This window comes from Ursus maritimus, unplaced genomic scaffold (assembly GCF_017311325.1).
Source record: "Ursus maritimus isolate PB19 unplaced genomic scaffold, ASM1731132v1 scaffold_7, whole genome shotgun sequence".
NCBI classification, from domain to species: Eukaryota; Metazoa; Chordata; class Mammalia; order Carnivora; family Ursidae; genus Ursus; species Ursus maritimus.
The window spans coordinates 38,385,045-38,404,047 of record NW_024426885.1 but is presented as its reverse complement, the minus strand read 5'-3'; the positions used below and the strand labels follow the sequence as shown (position 1 = coordinate 38,404,047).

Genomic DNA, 19,003 nt, shown 5'->3' with positions numbered 1-19,003 from the left:
CTTGGCCACTTTAACTCTGTTTCTGTCAGTGCTGCTAAAAAACCCTGCAGCATCCCGGGATGTGCGCCCCGCAGCTGCTCTCCAATCCCTCACTTCCAGGGCTGGCACGTCTCTGTCCTCTGTGCTTATAACACCACCAGCCGCCCCTGGTTCCCGAGCACGCTCCTGAGCTCCCAGTCTCAGTCCGGTTCCAATGAGCGCTCCGGCGCTCCCATTTTCAGGTTATCAGTCTAGTTGAGCGCCTGCTCCCAAGCTCCCGGTATCAGTCTAGTTCGAGTGTGCGCTCCTGAGCTCCGGATTTCAGTCTGGTCGCACGCGCATTCCCAGGCTCATGGTCTTGGTCTGCTCTCTCACGGGTGCTGGTGGATGAGTCTGGCCCGCTCCCCAGTGCAGGAAGCTACCGCTTCCCGGTGCCCGAGCCCGGCAGCTCCCTCCCCCTTCCATTTATCTTCTGATATCTGTGCGCAGATTAACAGCTCCCTGCTTCGTACCTCAATTTTCATCGCTGGAGATGTTTGTTTATAGAGATCCAGATGTATCTTCCTGCGTCTCAGGCTGATCCCATGGATTTTCAGGATGGTCTGGTACATATCCAGCTCGACTCGGGACCAGCCGAAAAAAGGGTCCCCTACTCCTCTGTCGTCTTTTCTCCTCCTTGCAGAAAGTGGTCGCTTTTCTGTTCATAGAGTTTCTGCTACTCTTTTCTTCATTCTCCGGTTGTGTTCATAGGTATTCAGAATGGTTTGGTAGCTCTCTAGCTGAATTCATGGGACCAGATGAACTAAAGTTCCTGCTCCTCGGCCATCTTGGAGGCTTTCCCTAATTTACTCAATCTTAATCTTATTTCACAGATGAGGAAATAAAGGTGCAGTTTTTCCTTTTTTTGAGGATAGATATCATTTGCTTATTTCATGGGAAAAATTGTCAAGAATTTAAGTAGCAGATGGTGCCTGAAAAGCCAATTTTATGCCTCCTAGCCATTCATTTAATGTTTATAATTTATTTTAACATTTTGTCAATAGCTGAATGATCAGAAGATTCTGCACTGAAAATTGTTCACCCAAAGCCTAAAAGCATCAACCTACTTTCTTCTAATATCAAAAGTTGTGACAGAAGTTGATAAATGGAATTCTGTGGTCTTTTGCAGAAGAGGTATGTTTATTTATTTTTTTGATCTGGAAAGAGTTTAAGATTTCTTTATGTTTGGTGTTTGTAAATTGTATAATGTCATGTCTAGATACCAGCCTTTTTAAGTTGTAAGCTGTTCAGACAGGCAATTTGGAGATTGTCTTGATTGTTTATGTAATAATTTATTCCCCTCTTTTCCTCTGTTCTCTATGCCAAAATTCCTCATGGGCAGAATTTGGATATACTGGACCAAATTAATTTACCTACCATTTTTCTACCTCTTTTTCCGTCTGTATTTTACTTTCTGAAACTTCTCCATTTACTTGTCAACAATCCTGATGATTCTCTTCTTTCAGCTATTATACTTTTAATTTATAAAAAGTTTTTTCTTTTATTGATTGTTTACCTCAATACTTAATGGTGTTTTAAGGATCCAGTATTATCTTGAAGCACCCTGTGCTGGATTTTGTTTTCCATTTTCTGTTTTGACGGGTTGGGAGGGAAGAGGTGGCAGCAGTTGTTTCCACCCTGCTCTATCCTACCATCTAGATCACAGCAGCTGGCACTCGGGAACTACATTTTAGAGAATCCCTTGCCAGCAGGGTTCCAGATTGAATCCCACTAATGAAAGGCATAGTGTGATGGCTGGAAGGTAGAAGAAAAGCAGGGCTATTATCGTTCTTCTAGAAGTGGTGGTTGTGTGAACTTCAAAGAAAATGGTATCAAGGAATCGAAGGCTGGAGAACACTGTGTGTTTGTGGCAAAACATTTAATAAAAATGTAGACTCCAGTTAATCTGAAAGCCACTCACATCCCCATTGAAGCCATAGTGTCCTTACTAATATAAATCTGACCTAGCTTACCAGCATTTAAACACGAATGAATCCCCCATTGCCCTCAGATAAGCTAAATGTCACCCAAATATCTTCCTGTTTTCGTTCCTGAAAGTCTATTTCCATTCAGCTACTGAAGAACTCTACCTATACATGGTATTTGACATCACTGATAATTTAGACTCTGCCTTTGCCTTCAGCTCATCTTGTTCTATTTCTTTTCCATTTCACCATCACTAAAGCATATCAAAGAATCATTTTATAGTTGCCTGCTTCACAAATGCTGGTTGACCATCTTGAAATGCTCTTCATTTTTTTTGCCAAATGGAAAATTTCTTGTGTCTTCCAAAAATCGTCTTTTTGATGAAGTCTCCAAAACATATAAAGAGACCAAAAAAAGAAACTATTTAAAAAATGGAGAAAAACTGAATAGACACTGTTCCAAATAGGACACACAAATGGCTAACAGGTACAGCAAAAGATGCTCACATCACCAAGGGAAATGCAAACATCACTAAGGGAAAAATACAAGTACAATCACCATGAGATATCATCTCACACTTGTTTAGATGGGTATTACCAAAAAGTCCCACAAAGGATAAAAGTGTTAGGAAGGATGTTGAGAAAAAAGGAAGCCTTGTACATTACTGATAAAAATATAACTTGGTGCAGCCACTCTGGTAAACAGTATAGTCTTTCCTGAAACATTTCAAAATAGAATTACCATTTGATCCAGCAATCCCACCTCTGTGTATATATCCAAAGGAATTGACATATGGATCTCAAAGAGACATCTGTACTTCCATGTTCACTGCAGCAGTTTTCAGAATCGCTATGATGTGGAAATAACCTAAAAGTCCATGTATAGAAGAATGGATTAATAAAGTGTGGCACATGCACATTATGCAATATCATTCAGCCTTTATAAAGAAGAAGATGCTGCCACTTGTAACAACATGGATATACCTGTAGGACACTATTCTAAGTAAAATAGGCCTGAAACCCTGCATGATCTCACTTATATGTGGAATCTAAACAAATACATGGAAGCAGAGTGTAGAATGTGGTTGTCAGGACCCAAGGGAGGGAGAATAGGTAGGTATTGATCAAGTTTCAGTGACACATAATAAATAAGTTCTGGAGTTCTGTATAAAATAGGGCCTGTGATTAACAATATTTTATTGCTTACTTAAGATTTTGCTAAGTGGACCTATCTTAGATTAAATGCTTTTACCTAGTATGTAAGGGCAAAAAAAATCAACAACAAAGGGGCCGGGAAGAAATTTTTGGAGGTGATAGAGAGGTTAATGGCATTGATAGTGATGATGGTTTTAAGGCTGTGTACTTATCTCCGAACACATCAAGTTGTAAACATTAAATAACCACAGCTTTTTGTATGGCAATCATACCTCAATGAAGTGGTTTAATTTGTATGATTGGAAGTATCATAAATAGAATTAGCTTAGGAAATTTGTCTCAATAAAATGTTTTATAGGACCACAATCTAGTACATTAATCTTCACATTAGGGTTTGTCCTTTACTGGGGACCATATGTGGCTAGAAATGACCATTCCTGGATTTATAGACTCCGTTTTGGATTTCTGGTCTTCATTTTTATATTTGTCAAGCTCATTCTTCAATCATACTCTACCTCAAGGTAATACAAAATTCATTTAGTTACTTTAAATATAATAATAATAATAATTTAGGAAATAGGAGCTGGTCAGCCAAGGGATGCTATGGCCATTCCCTCTCCTTAGAGAACGGTCTAAGCCTTAGAAGAATTCTGTTTCCCTCTGGCATGAGATTGATGCACACACATGTAGCTAAGCTAAGGGCCAAGAACAGCATTTCAGAGCATACCTGATGCAAACCATATATATTCCAAGGCGAAGGGTACTAGGACCACTACTTCCTTGAGCTAGGTATGGAAGGAATGTGGACCCAAGAATTGGTACTATCCTTCCTAACCACAACATAATATACAACATTCTATAATTTTAATTATATATGGTAATTATACATGGTAAATCATTATTAATTTTGTTGTTCCATGTTTATGGCTAGAGAGAAGTGAAACAAAAAGTGTATAAATCTACAAAATTTTGGAAATTTCAAACACATGGCTTATATCAGAGGGAAGAATAAAAATTCAGGAAAGGATTTTTTGAAAAACAGATTTCCATTTTTCTAGGGATATGCAGTGTTCAAGTGAGATATGCGAGAAAAAATGCACTAGACCTCGTATTGTTGGCCAGAATGAAAACACCTGGTTCTCTGAAGTCTTCCACTCCAAGGCCATGTGATTTTTTTTTATCTTGATATTTTCATTCTGCACATTGTCTCCCTCAGAGCCCGGTGGACCTGCTTGTTCCGCAGAGTGTAGATGACAGGGTTGAGCAGTGGGGTCACCACCGTGGTCACAAGGGCAGCCCCCCTACTGGAGTCCAGCCTGTTCGTCTGCTTTGGTTTCACATATATAAAGACACTACTGCCATACATCAGAGAGAGAACTATGAGGTGAGATGAGCAGGTGGAGAAAGCTTTCTTTTTCTCCTTGGCTGATGGGAGTCGCACAATTGTGACTACTATGTTACTGTAGGCAATGAGGGTTATGATAAGGGATGTCAAAAGGATAACCAAAGCGACGACAAAGGCCAACATTTCAGCAGACCTGGAGTCAGAACAGGAGAGATGAATCAGGGGGCCAACATCACAGAAAAAGTGGGGGATGACATGAGGTCCACAGAAGGATAACTGGGAAATCTTCACTAGTGGACCAGTGATGAGAGTGAAGGGCAATGTGAAGCAGGCAGTGACCAGGAGGAAGCAAGTCTTCAGGCTCATGATGGTTGGGTAATGCAGAGGCTTGCAAATGGCCACATACCGATCCAGAGACATCACTGCTATGAGGAAGAAACCTCCTGCTCCCAGAAATACAGTGACAAATGCTTGTATGAAACAGGCAGGAAAGGAAATGGTTTGCCTGCCTAAGAGAAAGATGATCAGCAACTTAGGAATAACAGTACTTGTAAAGCAACACTCAAAGAAGGAGAAAATGCTGAGGAAAAAGTACATAGGTGTGTGGAGCCGGGAGTCAGCACAGGTGATGGTGACTATGACAGCATTGCCTGCAATGGATGCCAGGTACGCCAGCAGGTGCACCAGGAAGAGGACGTTTCCCAGATGCTGGCTGGCAGGAAACCCCTCCAAGATGAATTTTTGGACAGTTGTCCCATTCCCCATTTCCTTGGGCATCTCTTTCTACAGCAGCATCCCCGCTGGTCTTAACCTACAATAAAGACATCAGGGAACACAAACAGTTTTGAGGAGCATATGATTATTTGCCTATCCAAGACGTTGGCTAGGCTGAGAGCTGATTTGTTTAGGCAGTTGATTCTTGAATCAGAAGAACCTGAGTTCATGGGCGCCTGGGTAGCGCAGTCGTTAAGTGTCTGCCTTCGGCTCAGGGCGTGATCCTGGCATTCCGGGATCGAGTCCCACATCAGGTTCCTCTACTGGGAGCCTGCTTCTTCCTCTCCCACTCCCCCTGCTTGTGTTCCCTCTCTCGCTGGCTGTCTCTCTGTCAAATAAATAATGAAAAATCTTCTTAAAAAAAAAAAAAAGAAGAACCTGAGTTCAAGACTAGTTCAATACTGAGTTCAATACTGAGTTCTAACTCTTGAGAGATGGGTCATCTTTGAAAAAGACGTTAACCTTTGTGAACTTCACTTTCACCCTGTGTAGAATATAAGATGATAGGATCTACCTGTTCATGTTCTTGTGGAAATTACTTAAGATAAAGTATGTAACTCACTTGCCATATGATGCCAACGTAATCTATGTGTGCCTCAAAGTCTAATTGTAATGTAATGGTCATTAATATAATCCTTAAATAAAGCAACAATACTAGGCAGGGGAAAACATTATTTTTCAAATCATACAAAATTTAATAATACTATCAATTCATAAGTACGCATAACAGTAATGTTAGAAATATCCCCTTTGAATATCCATTTTAAAGATTTAACACATTCTATAGTCCAAGTTATCATCGTCATCATATGTTGAGGACATATGCTTGGTACTATGCTGGTCACTGATAATCAGTATTTTTATTAACAATAATATTTAATAAATGTATATATTTATAAATAATTTATATATATAAATAAACAATTTATATATTATATTTTTATATTTTATATTTTATATTTTTATTATATTTTTATATTATATATAAATATATTTATATTATATTATATAATTTATATATAATTTTATATATAATATAAAAATTTATGTATTAATAATAATATTTAATAGTAATATTTAATAAATTTAATAAATTTTTTGTTAATAAAATAACCATGAGCCCGTTCTTCTCCAGAAGCGGAAACTGAGGCTTAGAGAGTTCCAGAGAGCTTAGGTCATACAGCTGGTTCTTGAGCTAGATCCGCCAGATGATATAGCCCTTACTGATTCCAGATATGGTGTTAAAATATTTTAAAAGGGAAACAAATGTATTGTTTTTGATCTCTACACCTGAAGTGAAAAAAGTGCTTTACTTAATAGTTTCCATCCTTAGTTAGAGTCACTGATGAGTTATTGACCTGTGGAATGACACCAGGCTTAGAGAGGATCTACTTTAAGACAAGCATGTTATAGAAATACAGGAGACCAGAGACATTATGGGCTGCTCAACAACATTACATAAAGTAGAAATACAGGATTTACCCCCACCCCCACCCAGGGTTCATGCTGGGTTGTGATGGAGGTGGGAGTGACAGTAGGTCATAGGATTAACCCACGTAGGTGGATATGCTGGACACTTGGCTCTCATATACTCAGTCTTATATCAAAGCTCAGTGAACATCTCTCTTCAGTCCTTTCAATCAGCATCTTCTCTCACGATGGTGTTTGGCTCTAGCACCTCAATACTAGGTTAAAGACTCACAGTGTTGGATGTGTCATTCTCACTAACCCACTGTGGGCCAGGTCATCTGAAGGGCTGCTCATGAAACCAAACTGCTTACCCCTGAGTGGACAGCTTGAAGGAGCGTCTCCTGTTCCTGTTGACCCAATACGTCCAGCAAGCCACCAGGTTCCCTGAGGCCAGGCAGACACAGAGTCACCTCATGGGGGGCAGGGCTTCCTCCTCAAGCAGCTATTGTCTTCCAAGAAATCAAGAGCTTGCTGTGGGCTAAGGGGAAAGGAGAGGAGAAGGAAACACATCTGCCACAGTCTGTTGTTCCAGATTGGGGTGAATGTGCATCTCATGCTGCCAGTGTTCTTCTGACAAAGCCCTGTTTCCATAGCCCAGAATGTTTCATAGCACAACAAGGCTATGTGGCAGCCTTGACCACTAAAAGCCTAGAAAGGATCGGACAGATTAAAACAACCATATTTCATGGTGCACTGGGTTTTATATGCAAATAATGAATCATGGAACATTGCATCAAAAACTGGGAATGTACTGTATGGTGACTAATATAACAAAATAAAAATTATAAAAAAAATAAAACAACCATATTTCATTACCTCCAATCTGGGCTAAAGCTGGACTCCCAGACTACTTAGGGTTCTGATGAAAGTCCTGGCTCTGCAATCCCCAGGGGGTAATAGCCCACGTCACATGTAACATTGCTGTACCTCCTATACTATTTAACAAGAATAGACAGCTTCTTCTATTGTTTATCCCTGGGAGTTACTGAGACAAGGGTCCCTCTGCTGCTCCACGTCATGGGTTCCCCTGCTTGAAGACACCTTTTAGTGCACTGTGCTCCTCCATCACATCCGCAACTTCCGTGTGGAGAAGCATCCTTGTTTTACTGCATCAACAATGAGGAGCTGCTTACATGCAAGTCTGAGGCTCTGTGATATTTTTCCCACCAGACTGTATAGTCAACAAGCAGAATGGACCCAGGCAGTGAACAGAGAGCAGGCCTCTAAACGCTATGAGATGCTGAAAAGACAGGTGCAGAAAGTAAAGGCACGACTAGTGTCCTAGGAGCAGGTAACTGGTCACTGTTGAGGATAGGAGATGCTGGTGCAACCCTTCTATTTATCTCCCATTGTCTGTGGTGATGCTGACTCCCAGGCGTCTGCATTGTTCTCTACCAAGATTTTTCAAGGAAATTATATGAAGATTTCCCAAGGGTTTCTAAAATCCCAAGTTGAATATTGCTACTGATTTGAAATAAAAGTCTAGACTGCAATTTTCTACATGTGATGTATGTGTTTTGGCCAGAGCACTGTTGTTAACAGAATTGATTTTATGGTGAAAAAGAGCTGGCTTACACCCTGACTTTCATCGGGCTTTTGGGAAGATACTGAGGAAGTCCTTCTGGGTGTTTGGATCCTCTTTCCACTGCTCTCCCTTTGACCACCAAGACACATTCTTCATGTATGCAACTTTAGGGCCTTCTATTAAATGGTTTTGTCTATACCCTTAATTTCTGTCGCTCTGTTTCTCAGTGACACAGGATCCATAGTGGCTGTGACACTTTCTTGTGGTACATCTCGGTGCTTTGTTTAAGGGAGCAACAATGCAATTCTTATGTATTCTTTCAAAAGGTGTGGAAAGAGTTGATGTAATTTCCAAAAAAACATTATAAGCAGAATATTCTCTTTTTCCCCACCTTTATTGTGGCATAATTGACATATAACCTTGTGTAAGTTTAAGGTGTACAAAGTGATGATTTGATACACCCATATATTATGAAATGTTTACCACAGTAAGGTTAACTAACACCTCCTTTACTTCCCATATTTACCATTTTATTGTTGTTATGGTAAGAACATTAAAGTTCTGCTCAGAGCAATTTTCATATGTGCATTACAGTATTGTTAACTATAGTCACAGTGCTGTCTTAGATGCTCAGAACTTACTTATTTCATAACTGAAAGTCTGTACCGTTTGACGAACATCTCCCCGTTTCCCCCACCACTCAGCCCCTGACAACCACCATTTCACTGTCTATTTCTATGAGTTAGATGTTTTTTAGGTTTCACATACAAAAGAGATCATACAGTATTTGTGTTTCTCTGTTTCACTTAGGAATAAAATATACATCAGCAGATTTATGACAAAGATGACAGTCTAATGCAGTAGGGAAGTGATAGTCCTTCAATAGAGGTAGATGGTGCTGCTTCAAGTGGGTATTCAAATGGAGAAAATACAACTTGACCCTTACTCTTTAGCATACCAAAAAAAAAAATGTTAAAAGTGAAGGAAAAAAAGAAAAGAAATGCAGAAGGTGAGACTTGGATCTAAATGTAAATGGATAAAAGACCTCGATGTGAGACAGGAATCCATCAAAATCACAGAGGAGAACACAGGCAGCAACCTCTTTGACATCGGCCACAGCAACATTTTTCATCACACATCTCCAAAGGTAAGAGAAACAAAAGAAAAAATGAACTTGTGGGACTTTATCAAGATAAAAAGCTTCTTCACAGCCAAGGAAACAGTCAAAAAAACGAAGAAGCAGCCCACGGAATGGGAGAAGATATTTGCAAATGACACTACAGATAAAAGACTGGTATCCAATATCTACAAAGAACTTCTCAAACGCAATACATGAGAAACAAATGATCAAATCAAAAAATGGGCAGAAGATATGAATAGACACTTCCAATGAAGACATACAAATGGCTAACAGACACATGAAAAAATGCACAAAATCATTAGGCATCAGGGAAATTCAAATAAAAACCACCTTGAGATACCACCTTACACCACTTAGAATTGCAGAAATTGACAAGGCGGTAAACAACAAATGTTGGAGAGGATGTGGAGAAAGGGGATCCCTCTTACACTGTTGGTGGGAATGCAAGTTGGTATAGCCACTTTGGAAAACAGTGTGGAGGTCCCTCAAAAAGTTAAAAATTGAGCTACCCTATGATCCAGCAATTCCACTACAGGGTATTTACCCCAAAGATACAGACGTAGTGAAGAGAAGGGCCATATGCACCCCAATGTTCATACCAGCATTGTCCACAATAGCTAAATTGTGGAAGGAGCTGAGATGCCCTTCAACAGATGACTGGATTAAGAAGATGTTGTCCATATATACAGTGGACTATTACTCAGCCATCAGAAAGAAGATTACACAGCATTTGCAGCAACATGGATGAGACTGGAGGAGATTATGCTAAGTGAAATAAGTCAAGCAGAGAAAGACAATTATCATATGGTTTCACTCATTTCTGGAACATAAGAAATAGGAAAATAGGTAGGAGAAGGAAGGGAAGAAGAAAGGTGGGGGGGTAAAAGGAGGGGGAATGAACCATGAGAGACTGTGGACTCTGGGAAACAAACTGAGGGCTTCAGAGGGGAGGAGGGTGGAGGATTGGGATAGCCTGGTGATGGGTATTAAGGAGGGCAAATATTTCATGGAGGACTGGGCGTTATACGCAAATAATGAATCATGGAACATTACATCAAAAACTAAGGATGTACTGTATGGTGACTATCAGAACACAATAAAATATTATTATAACAATAAATAAATACATAAATAAATAAATAAATGTAAATTGTCTAACAATCATCTAAAAGAAAACATGGCAGAATATCTTAATGTGTTTAGGGGAAGGCAAAAAAATGCCTTGACCAAGACAATAGAATTCACCATAAAAAACAATGATATTAAGTTCTTCTATTTATTGGGAGACAGCATTAAGGAAATGAAAGCGGAAGCCACAGTGTGGGAGAAGCTATTTTTAATCTGAAAAATCTACAAATCATTAAGGAAAAGACAATGAAACAAAAGAAATCTGGGGAAAATATTCGCAGAGTTCTTTCACAAAAAGAGACCATACAAATGGTCAATGTTATATTAAAATGTTCAGGTTATTTAATGATGAAGGAAATATAAATTAAAACCATGGTACAGTATAATGTCACACAAACCGGAAAAGCTAAATGCAGAATTCAGACGGTGCCAAGTGTCAATGAGATTACCTGAACTCCTATTCACTGAGGCTGGAAGTTTAAAATTTGGAAATCTATTGAAGTTTAGCATATTTTACATATTTGTTGCATGATCCAGCAATTTCATATTTATGTGTGTGTGAATACACACACACACACTTGTATATATATAATACAGAAGAAAAAAATTTTAATGATTCATTTACTTATTTTAGAGTGAGAGAATGAGTGTGAATTGTGGGAGGGGCAGAGGGAGAGAACCTCCAAGAAGACTCCCTGCTGAGCGCAGAGATTGATCCCACAACTCTGAGATCATGACCTGAGCTGAAGCCAAGAGCCCCCTATGTTCAACTGGCTGAGATACCCAGGAGCCCCAGTATACAACAGATTTAAAGTAAAAATGTTATGTATATACATACATATGCACACATGTATATATATTCTGAGATATACACATCTTAGAAATTCACATATATATCCATTAAAATGTGTTTGTAGCACTAATTGTAAAAGCCCCAAACTCATAAAAATGTAAACGTCCTTCAAGAAGAGGATGAATAAAGAAATGGTAGTATATTCAAACAAATACTGAACAAAACACACGTTCAGGAAACAACATTGGTAAACACACAAACATAATGTTGAACGAAAAAAGCCAGAAACAAAAGATCCATAACATTTGCTTCTACTGATCAAAAATATCGAAAACACTGCAAAAGTAATCTGTGATTTTTCAAAAGCAGTATAGTGATTACCTAATGGTTACCTGGTTTCTTGAATGTGTTTAATTGAAAAAATATAGTTATGTTTTAGAACTTTAAAAATATGTACATTATGATTTAATAAAAATTCTATTTGAAAGTGCACAAATAATTTGAACAAGGAGAATAAAGGAGAAAAAATAGATAAGTAGAAAACAGATAGTAAGACCGTCAGGATTAACCCAAAATATAGTAATAAATTAATGAAAATAGGCCAGATATCCAATTTAAAAGAAGAGTATCAGATTAAAAAAAAATAAATAAATACACTAAGCTATATGCTGCTCACTCAGAGAAATAGTTGATGTATAAGAACATAGAGAGGTTGTAAGTAAAAGGATAGACAAATGAGAATGAAATATATGCCATACACACTCAAAGAACGGTGAGGTAGTTGTGTATTTGACAAAGTAGACATTAAGACAGACTGTCACAAGAGGTAAAGATGTAAACATTTGTATACATACAAACATGTATAAAATACATTATAATAATTAAAACTACATTATAATAAATTATTATAATAAATTATGAATAAAAATAAATAATAAATATAATAATAATAGGAAGACATAACAGTCTAAATTAGACTTAAAATATATGACTCAACGGATGACAAAGCTAAAATTAAATCCAAAATCATGAATGGAGATTTTTAAACCATCTATCTCAGCGACCATAGAGTGATATTATTCTCCAGTTCACATGGAACATTAATCAAAATTGATCGTATGCTGAACCATAAAGAAAGTCTCAGCATACTTCTAATGATAGACTTGATAAGGACATTACATGAAAAGGACAATTTGACTAATCTGTCCAATAAATATAGATGCAATTGTAATAAAAATCACAGCAGGTATTTTTTGTGGAAATTAATGAGCTGGTTCTAAAATTTTTATAGAAATTAGAAGCACCAAGAACCATCAAGATAATTTTGATGAATTAGAATAAAGTTGGAGAATATATATGATTCGAGACTTCTAAAGCTATGGTGAGGAAACACTGGGCATTTGTGCAAGAAAAGATATAGAAGAACATAGCATCTGTGGTATGACTGAGCTTCTGAAAGCCAAATTTCATTTGTAGTAGAAAAGTAACTCTGGGAAGAATTCAATGAATAAATATATTTTCTTCAATTTATAATTTCTCTTTAGCCATTTGGGGTAAAATAGTAAGAAGTGTTTCTTGCTGGACTTCTGCAAGTTCATGACCTGGATATGAAGGCATGATGTTCCCTTCCTCTTGGAATCTCTGCCCAAATTGTGACCAATTTCAGTTTTGCCATTTTATGCTTAAGATTACATTAATTTTGCATCTGAATAGCCTGGATCACTTTTGGTGGAACTAATGGATGGAGATAAATACATGTGCCATATTTTACTTACTTTTTTATTTTGAAAAAACTGAAACCTTTCAGAAAAGTTGCAAGCTTAACACAAGAACACAAGTTCATCCAGATTCCCCAAGTGATTTCATTTTATTAATATGCTTATTAATAAAACATATTTATCTTAATATTCTCTGCAGTATTTTTCTAACCTGTATAGCTTGACATGAAGTCCCATTACTCAGAAATACTTCAGTATGTATTTCCTAAAACCAAGAAAAGAAAGTTTTATGGATTGAACGGTGTTTCCCCAGAGTCCACATGGTGAATCCCCAACCCTCAATATTATTGAAGTTAGTAGCAGAGCCTTATAGGTGGTGATTGAAATTAAATAGAATCATAATGGTGGGACCCTACTCCAATAAGAGTGGGATCCCGATAAGAAGAAGAAGGGATGCCAGGAGTGTGCATGCACACAAAAGAAAGGTATTTGAGGACACAGCAGGAAGGTGGAAATCTGCAAACCAGGAAAAATCTCATCAGAAACCAACCCTGCAGACACCTTAATCTTGGACTTCTGGCTTCAGAACTTGAGAAAATAAATTTCCGGGCTGCCTGGGTGGCTCAGTCGTTAAGCGTCTGCCTTCAGCTCAGGGCATGATCCCAGGGTCCTGGGATCGAGCCCCACATCAGGCTCCTCCACTAGGAGCCAACTTCTTCCTCTCCCACTCCCCCTGCTTGTGTTCCCTCTCTTGCTGGCTGTCTCTCTGTCAAATAAATAAATAAAGTCTTTAAAATAAATAAATAAATAAATAAATAAATAAATAAATAAATATAAAACTACCCTATGATCCAGCACATGCAGTACTAGATATTTACTCAATAGATACAAAAATACAGATTCAAAGGGATACATACACCCCAGTATTTGTAGCTGCATTATCCTCAATACCCAAATTATGGAAAGAGCCCAAATACCTATTGACTGATGAATGGGTAAAGAGGATGTGATGTATATACACAATGGAATATTACTCAGCCATCAAAAAGAATGGAATCTTGCCATTTGAAGATGTGGGTGGAGCTAAGGAGTATTATACTAAGTGAAATAAGTCAGAGAATACAAATACCATGTGATTTCACTCGTATGTGGAATTTAAGAAGCAAAGGAGCATGGGGGAGGAAGAGAGAAAGAGACAAACCAAGAAACATATTTTTTTAAAGATTTTATTTATTTATTTGACAGAGAGAGACAGCAAGAGAGGGAACACAAGCAAGGGTAGTGCGAGAGGGAGAAGTAGGCCTCCTGCCAAGCAGGAGCCCGATGCGGGGCTCAATCCCAGGACCCTGGGATCATGACCTGAGCCAAAGGCAGACCCTTAATGACTGAGCCACCCAGGTACCCCCCAAGAAACAGATTTTTAACTATAGAGAACAATCTAATGGTTACCAGAGGGGAGGTGGCTGGAGGGATAGGTGAAATAGGTGATGGGGATTAAGGAGGGCACTTGTGATGAGCTCTGGGTGTTGTATGTGAGTGTTGAATCACTAAATTGTACACCTGAAACTAATATTACACTGTATATTAACTAACTGAAAAATAAATAAAAACTTAGAGAAAGTGGAAAAAATGGGCAGAGAAACCGAATGGACATTTTTCCAAAGAAGACATACAAAGGGCCAACAGGTACATGAAAAGATGCTCACCATCAGTAATAGACATGCAAACATCATTAAAAGAAAAGTACAAGTAAAGTAGCAATGAGGTATCATTTCATGCTTCTTTGGATGGGTATTACCAAAAAAACAAACAACAAAAAAGCAAAAACAGAAACAAAAAACACCCAACAAAAACAAAGGATAAGAACTGTTGGTGAGGATGTAGAGAAAAAGGAACGCTTGTACATTATTGATGAAAAGGTAAATTGGTATAGCCACTCTGGTAAACAATATAATGTTCCCAGAAACATTCAAAATAAAATTACCATTTGATCTAGCAATCCCTCCTCTGGGTATATATCCAAAGGAATTTGAATATGGATCTCAAAGAGATATCTGTACTCCCATGTTCACTGTAGCATTATTCACAATAGCTAAGAGGGGGAAATAGCCTAAAAGTCCATGTAAAAAAGAATGGATAAAGAAAATGTGGTATATGTACATTATGGAATCTCATTTAAACTTTACAAAGAAGATCCTGTCACTTGTAAGAACACGGATATACCTGGTGAACATTATTCTAAGTAAAATAGACCTGAAACAGACAAACACTGTATGATCTCACTTATATGTGGAATCTAAACAAATACATGGAAGCAGAGCATAGAATGGTGGTTGTCAGGGGCTGGAGGGAGTAGGGAAATAAGGAGGTATTGATCAAGTCTCAGTTATACGTAGTAAATAAGTTCTGGAGATCTGTATAACGTAGGGCCTATGATCAATAATACTTTATTACCTACTTAAAAATTTGCTAAGATGCTAGATCTTAAATTAGGTACTCTTACTTGGCATATAAGGATAAAGGTTAACAACAAAGGGACCGGGAAGAAGTTTTTGGAGGTGACAGATAGGTTCCTGGTATTGAGAGTGATGATGGTTTCAAGGGTGTATACTTATCTCCAAACACATCAACTTGCATACATTAAATATCTACAGCTTTTTATGTATCAATCATATGCCAATGAAGTGGTTTAAAAATTGTAATTGGAAGTATCGTCAACATAGAATTAATTTAGGGGATTTGTCTCAATAAAATATTTAATGGCTCCAGAATATAACGCATTAATCTCTACATTAGGGTTTATCCTTCACTCGGTACCATCTATGGCTGGTAACCATCAGCCTGGAATTATAGACTCAGTTTTGGATTTCTGGTCTTCATTTTTGTATTTCTCAAGCTCACTCTTCAATTATATTCTGTCTCAAAGTAATATAAATGCATTTAATTAGTGTAAGTATAATAAATTATTTGCAATCATGACTAAAATGTTGGGGAGGCTCACAGTCTTTTCAGTAATTTGACCACAGTTCCATCATTTATTCCTACATTATGGAACCTCAACCACTTTAATACACTCTTCCATAATTCAACTCTCAGCGTGGAACATTATTTCCATGTTCCTGAAGTATCTTGTTGCTATGTCCATGAGTATTTTCAAGTGGACCCTAGAGATTATCTGGCTCAATCTCCATATTTAATGGAGAAGGTGACTTGTGTGTTTTTGGAAGTTGACCAGTTAGTTGAAGGCAGCACCAGTCTTGTCCAATACAAATGATTCAGAGTCTACTCTGGTCCCTTTGTATTCCATTCCCACTGCCACTTCCCTTAGCTATAATTCTCTTTCTTTTAATTCCTGTAACAGTGTGTGTACCCACTTTCCTACTCTGATCTTGGTTTTTCTAAACTCCTTTTAATACAATGTGTATTGTGAATCATCTGTGATTTTTTTAGGCATGTTCGATACTTCTTTCTTGTCAATCAGATGAAATCTGAACTTTGTAATAGGACCATCAAGGCCAAATAGGATCTAATCATGTGTAGCACATGTTTCATAAAATGTATTTGAGATTATCTAACTTCAGGGTTTGGGTTAAAGACAAACAAAATAAAAAATTGTCTTAATCTTTTTAGAGGTGTTTCTTCTGAATAATAAATAGAAACATTGCAGTTGGAAAGGTGTGAAAAGTACTCAAAGTTTAAGGATTGAGATAACAGAAATGTTGGGTTTAAAATAGGTTATCAATCAGAAGATCACCTTAACAGTTGACAACACCACTCAACCAGGATATATGTTTAATTTGTTTGTATTCATTAGCAATATGAAGTAGATAAGCAAATAACTTAGATTCCAAGAACTTGAATCTTTGGAAGATATTATAGAAATATGAAATAAGGGCTTCCTTCCACTGACATACAGAAGCATTCTGTGGTAACAGTTTTAGGAGATGAACCGATCATAAGTATGCATTATGCATCTGAGGAGTTGGAACTAGAATAAATAACTTAGGAACTAGGAGTATTGGTCAGCTGTGGGATACTGTGGTTATTACCATTACTTAGAGTTTGGTTCTCTAAGACTGAGAACAATTCTGTTTCTCTCCAGCATGGGGTTGCTGCATACATATGTAACTAAGCTAAGGGCCAAGAACAGCATTTAAGAGCACACCTGATGCAAACCATATATATTCCAAGGTGAAGGGTACTATGACCATTATTTCCTTGGGATAGGCATGGAGGGAATGTTGACCAAGCATTTGTACTATTCCCATCCTTTTCTTCCTAACCACATCATAATATACAACCTCCTATTATTTTAATTATCAAAGTGCCTTTCTTAAAGCATTGTTAATTCTGTTGTGCCATGTTTATGACTAGAGAGAAGTAAAATAAAAAATGTATATATTACTAAAATTTAGAAACTTCAAACACATGATTTTTATCAGAGGGAAGAATAACAATTCAGTAAAGAATTTTTCAATTAATCAATTGTCATCAATATGTGGAATATGTAGGGAGAAGATAGTTATGCACATCAAGGTAAATGTGGCCTTTAAAACAGATTTCCATTTTGCTAGGGACGTGCAGATCAGCTGTGGTTGCCCAAGACCCTGCACTACAACTCTGTGGACTGCTAAATTCGCCAGAATGAAGACAAATTATTCTCTGAAACCTTCACTCCAAGGCCATGTGTTGTTGTTGTTGTTTTTTATCTTGATATTTTCATTCTGCACATTGTCTCCCTCAGAGCCCGGTAGACCTGCTTGTTCCGCAGAGTGTAGATGACAGGGTTGAGCAGTGGGGTCACCACCGTGTTCACAAGGGCAGCCTCCCTGTTGGAGTCCAGCCTGTTCGTCTGCTTTGGTTTCACATATATAAAGACACAGCTGCCGTATATCAGAGAGAGAACTATGAGGTGAGAGGAGCAGGTGGAGAAAGCTTTCTGTTTCTCCCTGGCTGATGGGAGTCGCACAATTGTGATTACTATGTTGCTGTATGCAATGAGGGTTATGATAAAGGATGTCAAAAGGATAACCAAAGCAAGGACAAAGGTCAACATTTCAGCAGACCTGGTGTCAGAACAGGAGAGATGAATCAGGGGGCCAACATCACAGAAAAAGTGGGGGATGACATGGGGGCCACAGAAGGATAACTGGGAAACCTTTACTACTAGACCAGTGATGAGAGTGAAGGCCAAAGCGAAGCAGGAAGTGACCAGGAGGAAGCAAGTCTTCAGATTCATGATGCTTGGGTAATGCAGAGGCTTGCAAATGGCCACATACCATCCAAAGACAACACTGCTATGAGAAGGAAACCTGTTGCTCCCAGAAATACAAAGACAAATGCTTGTATGAAACAGGCAGGAAAGGAAATGGTTTGTTTGCCTAAAAGAAAGATGATCAGCAACTTAGGAATAACAGCACTTACGATACAACACTCAAAGAAGGAGAAAATGCTGAGGAAAAAGTACATAGGTGTGTGGAGCCGGGAGTCAGCACAGGTGATGGTGACTATGACAGCATTGCCTGCAATGGATGCCAGGTACGCCAGCAGGTGCACGAGGAAGAGGACCTCTCCCAGATGCTGGATGGCAGGAAACCCCTCCAAGATGAATTCTTGGACAGTTGTCCCATTCCTCATTTCCATGGACATGTCTTTGCACAGCATCATCAATGCTGATCTAACCTAGAATAAAGACATCAGGGAGGACAAAGGTTTTAGAGAAGCATGATTAAGTTATTTGCCTATGAAAGAAGGTGGAGAGGCACATAACAATGTGGTTTAGTCCCTTGGTTCTTGAATCAGAAGGACCTGAGTTTAATACTAGTTCAATACTGAGTTCTAACTCCTGAGAGATGAGTCATCTTTGGAAAGGAAGTTAACCTTTGTGAACTTCACTTTCACCCTCTGTAGAATGAAGATGATAGATAGGAGCTACCTATTCATGTTCTAGGAGAATTAATTAGTATAAAGCATGTAAGTCACTTGCCATATGATGCCAGTGTTTATTGTGT

The 19,003-nt window shown here is 38.2% G+C and overlaps 2 protein-coding genes across 2 annotated transcripts; both read right to left on the bottom strand.

Annotated features, from left to right (window-relative positions):
• Window positions 1–4,275: 4,275 nt before the first annotated feature.
• LOC103667916 (olfactory receptor 6C74-like) lies at window positions 4,276–5,238 on the bottom strand. Its single transcript, XM_008696189.2, has one exon. The coding sequence runs from the start codon at window positions 5,218–5,220 to the stop codon at window positions 4,276–4,278; it is 945 nt and encodes a 314-aa protein (XP_008694411.1). The 5' UTR covers window positions 5,221–5,238.
• Window positions 5,239–17,697: 12,459 nt separating this feature from the next.
• Window positions 17,698–18,659, bottom strand: LOC121101319 (olfactory receptor 6C74-like). Its single transcript, XM_040624818.1, is given in 2 exon segments — window positions 17,698–18,272; window positions 18,275–18,659. Coding segments are annotated over 2 exon segments (960 nt in total).
• Window positions 18,660–19,003: the final 344 nt, after the last annotated feature.

Excerpts from the sequence above, each read along its gene's own strand:
- LOC103667916 (XM_008696189.2), bottom strand. The coding sequence starts at position 5,220 with ATGCCCAAGGAAATGGGGAATGGGACAACTGTCCAAAAATTCATCTTG.